Here is a 14,908-nt window from a genome sequence, read left to right on the forward strand (position 1 = left end):
GGCCAGAGACCAGAAATGGCTGAAGAATGGATCTCCACCAGAGATGTCAAAGTTTCCAAAGATCCAAAAATCTGTGAGGCTGAATTTTGGGGAAATGTGTTTAAAATGAAGAAGCAAATGTGGAATATTCGCTGCAACAACATGATGTATGATACCGTCAGACAAAGTGGAGGGAGACGGCACTTATGGAGAAGTAAAAGTGGAAAACACCGTGTTAAAGGTTTAACTTTTAACTTTTTTTAACATTTTGAGCATCTTCAAAGTGATTTTCACACTGATTTGACTGAATTTGAATCCACTCACCATCTTCTCGAAGTTGACGAGTTCACCATGAAACGTCTTACAGCTCTCATGAAGAAATGTCAAGTCTGAGAAACAGGACACAAAGCAGTTCATTAATTAATCTAGCAGACCTATGATTGGAAATCAACTCTCCATTTTCTGCCATTTGTCAAGTTCTTTGTGAATATTAATTATTGTTAGATTTTATCTAATTTATTGTCTGTGTTATATGTTTTACAGCTTCTGTGTTTTAGAGATAATGAAGTCTGTCTAAACACATCAGTGTTTCTTGTAGGCAAATAACTAAAATAAATAAGTTAACCCTTATTTTCATCTTAAAATTTTGCTTGCATGCAACATTATTGCTCATCTTGTCAGTATCAGCCACAAGAAAGAGATCACTGGTTTGTCATCAGCCCTGGAGTTACATATTGGTGCAGTTCTATCTCTTTTACCACAGGGGGGGCCAGAGTTCTTCATACACTTAAACTTTAATTCTTTCTTTCTCCTTTTAACCATTTGATTCACTTTGATCCATTACTCCCTCCTCTTCTTCTGGTTACCATGGAGACAAAGAGCTTAAGGCTACACAGACACACACACACAGACACACAGACACAGACAGACACACACACACACACACAGCGTTAGAGGCATACAGTGTGTACAGTAATCCCATTTAAAGTCCTCTTCAACTGAACTTGTGAAAGCAGAAGAAAGACAAGTATGCGTATGCGTCTGCGTGTGCGTCTGTGTGTGTGTGTGTGTGTGTGTGTGCGTGTGTGTGTGTGTGAACACCTGCTGAGTTGAATAAATTTCAGTTGAAGATGAGATGAGAAGAAAAAACTGGAGCAGAGAGGAAAAGCAACGGTGATGAAGAGTCTTTGAACTCTGTGTGTGTGTGTGTGTGTGTGTGTGTGTGTCAGGTTAACGGTAACATGGAGCTGATTAGCCAGAAGTGCTAATTAGCGAGGTGGAGCTAACATGCTAATGTGTCTACAGCGGCTTCACATCTGGTCCACAGCTGGAGGGAAACAGTCTCGTAGCAGCAGTAAGTGACTATTTATAAATGATCCAGTGATGAACCGATGAAGCAGCTGATCAGAAGCCTTGTTGAGGTCGTTTAGCCTCTAATTCTGTTTCAGGAGATCCTCAGGGGACTGTGGCGACAAAATGTGGGTGATGTGACCATCAGAGTACCTTCCTAACCAGACATCTGGTACTGTCTACATAAGGGCTGTGTGATGGAGCAAGAATCATATCGGGATATTTAGTCTAAAAGGCGATGACAAGATACATAAATATTTTATACGAAGCTGGCTAAATGTTCAGTTTTAAGTCAACGCCATGTCTGAAATGTCACAAGCACTTTGTTACAGCCTATATCTCATTTGACTCACCTTTAAGCAGCAGAGGTGTGAAGGGGATCAGCGGAGGTCTCAGGCTGGTGATCAGGTCTCTGTAGGACTTATGGTTCCTGGAGGGGTCCTATAAGATCAGATAAGTGGTAGAAAATAAGTATTCAGACCATTTACTTCAGTAAAAGTACTTATACTACAATGTTAAAATACTCCAATAAAAGTCCTGTATTCAAAACCTTCAGTAGAAGTTTGTAAAAGCAGAATGAACTTAAAAAAAAACTCATTGTGCAGTAAAATGTTCCCTGTCAGTGTTTTACTATTATATGTGCAGTTTTAGTATTAAAACTTCACTTAGCTGCATTAATGTGTATGTTGTATTTTACCACTGTAGATGTTAAAGGTTGTGCTCATTTTAACTCCTTTATATTTGGGTAGTTTAATCTACAGCAATGCATCATATTCTATAAGATCATGTTTGTAATGGACCATGAATCTCTAAAAAGTCAACTTTCATGGTGTCAGAAAGACAGGCCTGTTTTCAGCTTAGTGACGATGCATTTTCCAGCTGATCCAAGGGGGTTTTTAAAGAGTTGACTTAGCTTAAGAAATACACTGTAGGAGAATTCTCTCAGCACATGAGACCTCATGAACATTTATCACAAACATTCAACATCAACACATCTGGAGATACGTGTTTTTCACTGGACAGGAAGGGGATGAAAAATAATAATCTGAAAAGTAACTAAAGCTGTCAGACAAATGTAGTGCAGTAGAAAGAGGCATATTTCTCTCTCAGATGTCGTGGAGCCGAAGTGTAAAGTTGCATAAAATGGAAATACTTGAGTAAAGTACAAGCACCTGGAATTTATACTCAAGTACAGTACTTCAGTAAATGTACTAAGTTACATTCCACCACTGGATTAAATAAATCAATATTCATATTCATAGTTTTCTCATTTTCACAAATTCATCAGCAGAATCAATTATTTTTCAGAAAAAATGTTTTTTGACACGAGTCTGGTGTTTGTCGGTATTTGACTTTTGACCTTTAAAACTTCTCATCCCATCAGCTTCAATTTACACAGCTCAGTGACGAAGATGATGATGTCATCATTATATATTTTACTCACCGCAATGCTCTCAAACTGCTGAAACTGCTTCCTGAACTTCCCCGGAAGACCCTGAACACACACACACACACACACACACACACACACACACAGAGTGTGAAATGACTTGTATATAAAAACAGATACTAGAAATCTACAATGAAAACAAAAACAAAACTGTAATAAATACACAGCAACAAGAGTTTCCAAAACAGCAAGAACGGTTACATCTCTGAGATTCACCAATTTTGATTTTCATGTTTATTTTAAAGAGAATCTTTAAAGGTTCAGTGTGCAGGATTTAGGTAGATATGTTGGCAGAAACTAAATATAAAAAGTATGTTTTCTTTGGTGTATAATCACTTGAAAAGAAGAATCATTCTGGGGTTTTTTTCCTCAGAAGGAGCCAATTATGTCCTCGTTCACGGAGTCTGCCATGTTGCACCACCATATTTCTACAGTAGCCCAGAACAGACAAACCAAACAGTGGCTCCAGATAGGGCCATTTACATTTTGGCATCGGCAACCGTAGTTAGAAGCCCCCCGCAAGAGCCAACAAGAATAAACAAGAATCGTAAAACAGATTATTTAAAGTGAAATTGTTTATTTCAGTGTTTTACCAGTTTAATTTACCAGGTCTGTTGCATTTGGAGAGCAGGAGACCTCTGCAGATAATTCAGCTCCCGCTAAAAATCTCCAGAACAATATACACTGAAGGAATTCTAACTAGGAGAAGTTTCAGCTGGTTGCAATCTGTAATCCTCACCACTAGATACCACTAAATCCCTCTAAATCTTACACACCGAACCTTTAATAAGTGATTAGTTCACTGTTAAATAGTGATGAGATGTTTATAAAAGTTACTTCCTGCTCCTCAAAGGATGATTCCCTCTTTTTGTACAGAATTATTTTCCTTCATGTTAACGACAGGAAGTCCGATTTTTTAGCAGCTTGAGATTTGCAACAAAACACCTCAATTCATGCTCTCTTTGTGAATCCATGATTTCTTGACACAATATTACTGTGGACAAACACAGCAGGTGTTGTGCTGTATGCAGGTAAGGTAGAGCAGTGTCAGGTGAGTGTTGTACCTCCCAGGTGAGTCGTAGTCTGCTGACAGCTGGGTTGTCTAAACCAAGAACCACAGCCAGGAACGACAGCAGGTCTTGCTGCTGCTTACAGCTGAAACACATACACACAACACATCCATTAGGACAGGTAATCTACAAGGTTTTGTCTTTTTAAAGTCTTTTTATCATTCAGAAAGATGAGACTTTTAATGTTTCTTGTTGAAAGTGTTCTCTGTTGTCTCACAGGAAGTAGCACTGACGGATTTTAAAGAAAATTTAGAGTGGAAGTTTGATTAATGACCATCGTGACCTTGGGAGACATATTTCTGTCTAACGTTTTTTGTGATCAACCTTTTATTTTTCTGCCTAATATATAGCATTTAGCAATACACAGGCAGAAAATAAATAGATGTTGTAAAGCCAAACATTCAAAAAATAGAGAAAAATGTCCACCACAGTTTCTATGAGTCAAAGGAGACATTTTCAAATGTCTCCGCTGGTCCAACCAACAGTCAAAAACCCAAGTATGCTCAGTTTAAAATTACATAAAACAGAGAAGAGAAGGAAAATCCTCCCAACTAGAAAACAGTTACATTAAAGTGTTTAATAAATACCATCAGTTATTTATCAGTAATCAAAAAACAGTCTTGCCAGTATCTCCTTGTGTTCATGTCATTCGAAACATATTGTTTCACACAAAAGATGAGATGTGTGTGATGACATGAGATGATGTAAATTATACTATATAATGTAATCAATGACCCCCTGAGCCAGGGGTCTCATTTATAAATACTGCGTATGCACAAAATGAGGCCTGAAAGAGGCGTACTCCACTTCACATGCAAAAATTGTGGTCAATAAAAAGAGAATTGTTGGGAGAAACATTGAATCTTAGGCTTACAAACATTTTGGAGATGGGAAATTGGCAACGCAGATGGTGAGGTGGAAGCCTGATTGTAGAAAGTGTTGATTATTTTTGGGGTACGCCACTTTTGGCTTTTGTCTGTATGTACATTTTTAGTCTGGATCCTACACATTGTTTTATAATTGAGATACCAGGTCACTATCTGGACTCACAGTGCTGCGATCTTGATGAACTTGCGGAGCAGCTGGATCCTCTTTGGCAGTGACTGACACTGCAGGATCTCCGTGGCGACCCAGTGCTGCACCTCGCTGCAGCGCTGCAGTACGAGCTCCAGGTTAAGGGGGCGCCAGCGGGACTGCTCCCCATGAAACACATAGCACACAAACTCCACCTGCAGGAGACACCAACAAAGAAGAAGACAAACAGAACTTTAACTCCTGAAGTCAGAGTTACTTTTATTCACTAATTATTTTTATTTTGTTGTTAATGTGTCACATTAGACCTGAAATTTGAATTGTCATCACTTTTTCTGTAAGGAAATATAAACTATAATGACTAAGTCAAATAGAAATCTGATTAGTTGTTTGCCGTAATACAATAACCATATACAATGGTGATGATGCCCAATTCTTTTCAAAAATTCAGTATCACTCTGCGTTTGCCTGCATCCAGGCCTTGAACCCGCCCACTCCACTGAGTTGAAACGAAGTCTTATTGAGTTGACAACTCTGTTTGACATCAGGCAAACTCTGTGTGTAGCTAACTAACAAACTGCTATAACACTTTAACCTCCGTGCTGGCCTTACTTTGGAGAAGTGGACTGAATTGACAGAATCACTACAGAGTTGCGCATAAAGCTATGTAAGCACATTTGATCACACTGAGTCACATATGGAGTACCATACAACCATTTTATCCTTTATAAAAACAATTATTTCAGTTGATGTGAGGATGTTATACACTAGTGTTGTATTAAGTGACAAGAAAAGAAATCCAGATTATGACTAACAGTGACAGAAACCATCTCACTGACCTCGTGCACACAGCTGAAGAGCTCCCAGTCAAACACTACGAGCTGATTGGCTACCTCCTCAGCTGACATGTCATGGAGTTTGCTGTCACCGGGTGTCCAGTGGATCTCCTCAGGCAGAGGAAGCTGAGTGTGCAGGAAATGACATCATCAGATTATAACATATAAATGCAATGTTTGCTTCTACCAAAGTGTGAAACACCTGAAACACAAATAAGATCCCACAGTCACTCCATAAAGACTCTACTGGTGCTCCCTGGGGAGCCAATAACCCCTCCAGGCCTCCAGGGTGCAATACAGAACAGTACAGTCTGTATGCATCTCAGCACGGACACATAATGGATATATAAAGAGATGCCGCATTAATGGTGGAGCCCTGTTCATTCCTATCAAAGTTGCTAAATGGAGCATGAAGCCAAAAAAGTGCCTCGTATATAAAATGACCCAGAATATTGGCACTGCTTCCACACTGTGTGGCCCATAGAGTGAGCAAACCAGGTGAGCTGGCTACTTCTAATTTAACCCTCTGCTATCTTGAATGGGGATAAAATGATTGGATCGTGCCGCTCTTCTGAACTATGCAAATGTTATCAGACTGAATGGATCAAATTCTGATAGTGAAACAAGTCATTTTGTGGGGGTTGTGACACTCAAAAAACATTTATAGACGTCTCTTCATCAGTCCATGGGAAAAAGTGTTTTGGGGCCCAATGGCATCACACAATGGACACAATTCCACTGTTTGGCTACTACGAAAATTGGCCTCAAAGCCTGGTGCACTTCTTGTGGGCCTAGGACACATTACAACCCCACCGGTCTGGTGCTTTTGCAATTCAAGTGATTTTTTTTTTTACAATTTATCATTTTATTTCTGTGTTGTTCATTTTATGAAAACCTTAATGCTTTTTTATAAGTTATTTACATCCTTACATCATTCATTCATCTTATCATTTAATTCAATGAGCAAAACACAAAAAAAAAACATAAAAATTAAATTTTTGTGGTGAGCTTTAAAAATTGAAGTTGAAGACAACTGTGTGTGTTTCCTGTTTCCATTTTGATGAGGATAATCTGATAAACAAGAAAATTCAAACCAAAAATTATGTATTTCTCTTATTTTGCTGGCTGCATTTACTCTACAGTCAATCAATCAACCAATTAATCAATAAATGAATCAGTTCCTCACCAGTGACTCAAGCTCAGAGGGTTCACAAGCAAACAGGTGAGTGTTGACTCCCAGTGTGGTGAAGACGGCCTCATCACTGGGACGAAACACTGCCTTCTCTGAATACACAACACACATGAATCAACATTAAAACACACTGTATATTTGACAGCTTCATGACCAAACTGATTCTAAACTTTAAAATGAATTTATGGTATTTAAATAAAATGAAACACAGACCAGAAATACTCAAACAAAGTAACTCAATGTTACTTTGGTATATTAAGGTATAATATTAAGGTATAATTGGTGTCAGTGTTAGTCTCCTGACCTCCAGCTGATGTGACGGCCACCAGTATGAGGTTTCCAGGCAGAACTGGTTGGTCTTCACTGTACTGGAGTTTCTCTCGGACCAGAGCCAGAATCTCTCCGACCCGACAGGACAGACGACTCCTGATGGTGACATAGGAGTGATCGGGAGTGTAGACCCTGCAGAAGACTGGAGACACAACAGTATAGAGATATTTTAGTACCATCCAGTCATCTGTTGTGGTGCTGCACCTTGAAAGTGCAGACCAATATGCTAGCCTAATAGCTTTAGCTTCTACAGTAGGATCTGTTAGTTTTCCGTCAGTTCAGACCTGTTACTTTAAATTTAGCCTCCATTTTCTATGATTTAGAGTTAGCTTCTAGGTCCTGTTTAATTAGATTTGGCTTCTAGGTTAGTGTTTCTCAATGGAGGCAGTACTGCCACCCAGTGGGCATTCAGAGAACGTCGGGGCGCTGGAAGCAATTTTCCTGAAAGGGGGCATTTGTGTGTATCTGCTCTTTAATAGCAGTTTAGTCCTACATGCCCATCTACACAATTTTATCATTAGACCTGCTTTCACCACCATCATCGGAAGTGTTTCTTTGACGAAGGTTTCCCTGCTTAAAATTGTACTTGAAAGCAGCTTCTGTTTACTATGGAAGGGCATGTTCCTGTGCTTTGCGGGCGTTCCTCTGTCAATTCTTTTGAGATCCATCAAAGTGGAAAGCTATCCTACTTCTGAGCGTGGCATATTAAAACACGTGAGCAACTGTAATTTATAGACAGAGAGAGAAAGGAGGACTCGACCGATGACTGTACTGTCAGCTCTCTTTGCTTTTTGTCAGATCTAGTTTCATTTTTCTATCTCTGATGAAGAGCAGTGCAAAACCACTTCCCTAAACTTTGTCTTATTCAGAATCAGTTCCAAACAGGGCTCTGTGTCTGTCACACGGTCTAAAGAGGATACTAGAGAGCAGAGCAGTAACGTAAAGCACGACAGACTAAAACATTTTATTTTTTCTCAAAATATTACAACTTTATTCTCAACTTGTCAGAGAACACAGACATATCGGATGTTTTGAATGTGCAGCAAGTTTTGAACATGGGCAGAAATCCTTCTTAAACATATAGGAGCTAAAGTCCAGAGGTATATATATTTGGGATACACAATATTGGATCTTTTGCTGATAACCAATAGGCCGATATATAGCAACTCATTTGACCAATAACCAATACCATTATGGATATATCCACTTTTTCCCCCACCTAATTTTAGTGATTATCAAGTCTGCTCTGTAGTGGAACTGACATCATATTATGCATGTATACTCTGATCGTGATGGCCTACCAGCAGATGGAGACATGAAATACAATGCTTTTCAACAGATGTTATATTTATTCATTGGGCAAATTAATTCTGATAGTTTTAAAGAAAACATTAGCCAATACCAATGACGTACCGAGATTATCGTGCATTCCTAACATATATATATACTAATTTGGTGCCTGAATTTATGTCTTTTCCTTTAAATAAAAAAAGACATTTCTGCCATAACTTGGTACATAAAAATTCATCAGAATGCAGGAAATGTTTGTGATGTTCAGGATTTCCTGGGGGAGGACCTCCAGACTGACTGCTTTATATGTGTAGGATAGTCTACAAAGCTTTCTGCTTTTCTTCCAGTAGCCTCAGACTTCCTTGTGAAGCTGCTCTTCATAAGCAATTCATAAGAATGCTTTTTATTTGGCATCAGCGCCAAATTACTGCTTTCTCACTGGCTGCAGTTGGTGAACAATAATGAGGCCTTATTTAAGTCTGAATGTCAAATTTCTAACCACTGCATTTGATCAACACTCATAAATATCATTTCTATTCACACAGCTTTTTTGCTCTCAGAGAAACTCATAATAACGATATTCCAGCTGTGCAGTTTAATCAAATCTGCTATTTGGCTTTCAACAACATGCTTTTTAATGATATAACACAGAATAGTAATCAACATTAATATTCAGGGAAGACAATTCACCCACATTCTAACTGATGGAGTGCAGTAAAGGACCTGGATAATGGATAAGGGTGCTGGCCCCAAAAAGGATTGAGAACCGCTGGTTTAGATTTAGCTTCTAGGTTCTATTAGCTTAGAGTTAGTATTATATTATGTTCCAAGACCATGTATTTTATGTTTCTTTTGAGTATCACTACATTTATCTATATGCTAAAGATAGTTTTAGGAAAACTATAAATTAAGTTAGCTTGTGAATCCTTCTAGCTTTGAATTAGCTTCTAGGTCCCATTCATTCACAGTTACCTCTAGTTCTAGTTAGTAACTAGCTTCTTAGTCTAGTTAGCTTATAGTTAGCTTCTCGGTCTAAACCAAGCTGACTACAGGATGGTTTGGTGACTACTTTGTCAGTTAAGAAGATACAACATGTAAATCAGACTTGGAGTTACTGTAAGATGGAAATGCTAACAGTTTCCACCTCCTTTCAATCTTTGTGTTTAACTACATCTTGCTTTGTGATACTTGTTGTACAGATGAAAACTGTGTGAGTGTCAGTTTGTGATTTGTATACCCAGACCACAGACTGCAGGTGTGTTTGCATTTCAACTGCATGTGTTTACAGATAATACAGTGTAGTATGTGTGCATGTGTGCAGGTGTGTGTGTGTGCGTCGTACTCTCGTCTGAGCCTCTGAAGGCCTCTCTGGGCTGCAGACAGGCGTCGATGCGTCTGAAGTGTCTGAACAAAGGACGGACCTGCTTCTTCCTGCTTTCCTTCTCCTCATCAGAACTAAGCACACAAGCACACACACACGAAGAGTTAAGACAGATTAATTGGTTGTTTGATTCCTTACAATTAATTTTTACGTTTTGAATTAATAAATGTATCATTAGTAGTTTAAATACTAGTTATTAGCTTTGATATAATCGTCATTATTCAAAGTTAAAAACAACAATTATAGCTACTATTATCTATAACTGTCATTATACATTTAACATTGTGTTTTTAACATAACTAATGTACACAGTGCTTACAGGTTCAGAAAAGAATATATACAATAAATATAATATAAATACCTGAGAAATAAATGGTAAACAAATTACAGATATATGGTAAATATGCAATAAATAAGAAATGTGTCAAATATGATACTTATATGACATGTGATGCAGATTATCGTATGATAGATAAGTAATAAACACATGGTAAATATGTGATGAGTGTAAGATTAATATGTGATATATATATGAAAAATACATGATTAACTTGATAAATACATAAAAATACAGAATAAATATGTGGTAATTATGTCACAAAGTTAAAGTGGAAACAGAGAGGTTTTGTGCTGTAACTTATCATAAAGTAAACAGTGATTGCACAATGTAATGTGTCTTACGGGCAGTTTAAGATCTCAGTCCATCTTTGCAGTTTAAGGACATCCTCCACCAGCTCAGGATACCGACTCAACTCCTGAACCGCACACAGGTACAGCTCCTACACACACACACACACACACACACACACACACACACACACACAATAAACAGTCTGATATCTTATTTAACACTAACATCCCAAACTTCCCAAGGTGTGTGCTGAAATGAGTCACTTCCATTGCCACAGCAACCCTGAACACCCTACAGCAACCTGGTGCCAAAAACAATAGTTCCCACCCTGCAGAGGTGTTATCATCTGTGTTGTGTGTATTATTATCAGTGTGTGTGTGTGTGTGTGTGTGTGTGTGTGTGTGTGTGCGCGCGCGCGCGCGCGCACGATTAGAAAACAGTTAAATGGAAATTCTGCTGTTTTTCTTTCACTTTCTGGTTTGTGCCACTGAGGCTCCTTTCTGTAGGGACCTGTAAACTTTAACACAGCTTTATCAGCTTACTGATCATTCCCGGGCACTCAATGATGACTCCAACTTCTGGAACATGACATAAGATCTGAGAGAGCACACAACAAATGTGTGTTTTATGTTGTGTTATGCTGTGTATGATGTAGAGGCCTGTGTGTTATGTGTGTTTTGTATTGTTCCATGCGCTGTATCTATGTGTTATGTTATTTGTAGGGCTGTAAGGGTTAATGCATTAAATGCAAAGCGATTAAGGTCTGATCATAACAAATTTTATTCTTTTTAAATCGCATTTATAATGTGCTGCTATTTTTGATGCACCCTAATCATGTCGACACAGCAGCTCTCTGCTTCATGCTGCCGCATTGACGGAAAAAAAGTCACCACTGCGCTTTTGTAATGGCTCATTTCACTTTAAAAAACTCCCAGATGGTTCAGTTGACAAGTGAAAAGTAATTTGCAAAAAAATATTAGCGTCTCTCTGAGCCGCTGCTGCTGTTGGTCAGTGGTCAGTCTTAAAAGAGTTAAGTCTGACGCTGCAAACCGGACTGATGACTGACTAGCACTAGTACCGAGAGTACCAGGTGTATGTATTGTAAATAATGTAATTTCATAATGTCATTGAACTGCGAATACAGATGCTATTTTGATTTCCTGATTTGTTTTGTGGGGATCAACGGTAAAACACGCTTTTAACATTTTTTTTTTTTTAAAAAGACAAACAACAACTTAAAAAATGGACTGGGACTGAAATAAACAGACTCAGAGGACTGAAGTCTTGAAATTATGGAACAGTTTCTTACATACACACACACACATGTGTCATTAATCGTGATTAACTGTTGAAATTCAGCAAGTAATTGACATTTCAAGAATTAATCGTTTGACAGCCCCAGTTATTTGCTCATATTTTTGTGTGTATGCTATATATAGTGTATATGTTATGTTATGAATATGGATGTTACCAATTATTTTGAGATTTTACAATGCAACGTCAGACAAAAAAAAAGAAAATCCTTTAATACCATTTCAGGCCTCATTTTAGACTTTTTAAGGATCGGCAGGAACCCTGTTAAAGAGCTCGAAGGCAGGTGGTATCTGAAGTTGTTAGGCAAATATAACCTGCACTGTATCACAGCCTATTTACCAGAAATCCTGTGTTCTGAGCTGATCTTATTCCAGGCCTTGTGTTTTAAGTGTGTATTAAGCCCTAAAATATTATTTAGGACTGATGTAAAGTTCTGGGGAGCCCTGCAAAACAGTCAGCTTCCTCTCCATATTTCCCACAGACTGATATTTACAGAGAAAGTAAAGATATATACCAGCTGTGACTGGTTGTTCCTTCTCACATGATATGCGCCGTTTCAAATGCTGAACTTTGTTAATCTCAGGGTGCAGCCATTGCGCCCTAAAAAACATGCCGCGATGGCGTTGTTCTCGCTCCTTCCATTTGTTTACATTAAAAACAATGGATTTGAGGACGCAAAAAACTGAGCATGTGTACAGGCCCTTAATTTACAATAACAGAAGCAACTATACCCAAAACTTCAGTTAAATCATTCCAGACCCAGAAACCAAGAATTACCAGCACCATCTGGGATGCCATAAACAAACACACTGCAACTTATAACTTACAGCTGCAGTCTGAAAACACGGACAATTATAAAGCAGCAGCCTACGATGTAAGAAGAGCAGTAAAAGAGGAAAAAGAGATTACAGGAAGACAGGAGAGCTAAAATTTCAGGAGGGCAATTCCTGAAGCTTGTGGCAAGGTCTAAGAATTATTTTATGTGCTAAATAAAAATAATCGATTGATGTATATTCACGTCTTACGTTGCATATTTCTGTATATATAATTTTTTACCTTTGGGAAGCTGTTGCTGCGCTCTCCTTCCTCCTGCAGCAGCTCTCTGTAGGTGTCCAGATATCGAAACGCCACGTTCAGCACCGCCTGCTTTCTCTCTGCTCCATCCATCACTCCCTCACTCTCTCCCTCCGTCTCTCCTCCACCTCCTCCATATTTTCTCTCACCCTCTGCCTCCCTCCTTCCACCTTCTACCTCCTTCCCCTCTGTATCCAGACTGAATCTGGGAGAGTTTGGGTTAAGGTGAAAACTGGAGTTGGCTTTGAACATTACGTTATGTCACAAGAACGTTGAAGGTCAATTTACCAAGATTTAAAATTAATAAGAAGAAAATGAGAAAATAAAAGAGTAAATGACAAATAGATTATTATTGAAATGCTATTACCCTGGATAATCAGGTCATAATTACATGTTAAACTGAAGATATTAAAAAGGAAGGAAGATTAAATTAAAAAGATAAATTAATATGACCAATTTATGGTTTAATGTTTCAGCCTCACAGAGCAGCAGCAGCTCTGATGAGAAACTGTACCTACAGAGAGTCAGTGATGCCGCCATGATGACCCACATATCACTGCAGACACACTACACACACACACACTACACACACACACAGCTGCCTCAGTCTCTGCACACACAGTGTGAACATGGACTGAATGCAGTACATACAGCAGCCTGATGAGGGAGCCAATATTAATTTTTTGCTGTCTTTCAGTCATTTCTAAAATGCTGTATGATACAAGAAACATGCTGATGGGAGTATTTGTAATGTAATTTGTAACGTTACTACTTTAGCTAGTCATGTGCTGAGATTTGAAACTACAATTCCCATAATGCTTTGGGGAATGCAAGCAGAAAGTATAATGCTTGGACAAACGATTAGTTGTTTCAGTGTTTCACATTCAGGAATGAGCATAATCCTGATGACAGACCAAAATAAACATGGATGTCAACTGTCACATGTTCTTGTTACAAAATGAACGACCAGACACCATCAGCTTGTTCCTATGCAGCAACAGAGGAAAGCTCTGAACTCTGTGAGATCCTGGATGGACAGGCGTATTTGACTGTAGAGCCGACGGATTAACTGGAGCTGAGTGAACTTTGTAAAACCAAGCTAACTTTAAGTAAAGCTGATTTTTTACAGGTACGTCTCTTGACGACACTGAAGTGAAGTCATTGGTCATCACCACCATCAGTCACAAACATTAACGTGTTTAAAAAGATCTTTGTGAGCACAACCAGCAGCAAATGGATCTGAATCTTTATATATCACACACCGTATGAGTTTGTCTGTGGACGCAGTCTGACCCAGACTGGGAGCGACCTGGTCCACCTGGTCACTGGCTTGCTCACTTTTTTGAGCCCCTGCCCAGTCAAGCAACTGACTGTATTACTGGCCTGATGTAACTTCTTTTGGACCCTGCCGAAAGGTGGATTTACAGTTGTGCATCGGCCCTACGCAGAGCCTACACAAGTGACCTACACCATTGTGAGCATTCGTGCATGGCATGTCTGTGCCGCTCTATAGTTACATTTCCAAAACACTTGTTGGCAGTGGAGTTTCTGTGAATTGCTGTGAAGTCTGATTGATTTAAAATACACCTAAAACACACACTAAACAGGTTTTAGCAGTAACAATAACTGTATTTACAACAACTCCCAAGGTTCACAGACAAAATACTTGTCTTTTGGTGGACACGTTTTCTCCACATATACAACATGCTAACATTATTAGCATAAGCCTATGACTTTTACATTGAATAAATCAGCCTATTTTAATTACTTATTGAATTAATTAGCCTATTAGCCTAAATCTAGGACCTCTAAAGTCAGAGATACGAATCGTCAGTTGGAGATCCCTTAGTCAACTGAGAGTACTTCAAGTTCAGTTCAGTTCTGCTGTGAAGTGTAATTCTGGACATGTTTTGGTCCCCAGATTTTGCTGCAGGGTGAGTGCTATTGACTTTCACGCTAATCTTCGGTACAGACAGCCG

General features: G+C 38.8%; 1 protein-coding gene across 1 annotated transcript in view; it reads right to left on the reverse strand.

Moving 5' to 3' along the window:
- rapgefl1 (Rap guanine nucleotide exchange factor (GEF)-like 1) overlaps window positions 1-14,908 on the reverse strand; it is a 58,076-nt gene that overhangs the window by 10,500 nt on the left and 32,668 nt on the right. Inside the window, exons 5-15 of the mRNA XM_050069298.1 lie at window positions 12,912-13,134; window positions 10,592-10,689; window positions 9,872-9,984; window positions 7,214-7,381; window positions 6,904-7,001; window positions 5,721-5,843; window positions 4,900-5,078; window positions 3,844-3,934; window positions 2,774-2,824; window positions 1,683-1,770; window positions 304-368 (exon numbers count right to left, since the gene is read on the reverse strand). Coding sequence (XP_049925255.1) covers window positions 304-368; window positions 1,683-1,770; window positions 2,774-2,824; window positions 3,844-3,934; window positions 4,900-5,078; window positions 5,721-5,843; window positions 6,904-7,001; window positions 7,214-7,381; window positions 9,872-9,984; window positions 10,592-10,689; window positions 12,912-13,134 — 1,297 coding nt within the window. The remainder of the gene's footprint in view (window positions 1-303; window positions 369-1,682; window positions 1,771-2,773; window positions 2,825-3,843; window positions 3,935-4,899; window positions 5,079-5,720; window positions 5,844-6,903; window positions 7,002-7,213; window positions 7,382-9,871; window positions 9,985-10,591; window positions 10,690-12,911; window positions 13,135-14,908) is intronic.

The sequence above is a fragment of the Epinephelus moara genome, chromosome 18 (genome assembly GCF_006386435.1).
Source record: "Epinephelus moara isolate mb chromosome 18, YSFRI_EMoa_1.0, whole genome shotgun sequence".
Taxonomy (NCBI): Eukaryota; Metazoa; Chordata; class Actinopteri; order Perciformes; family Serranidae; genus Epinephelus; species Epinephelus moara.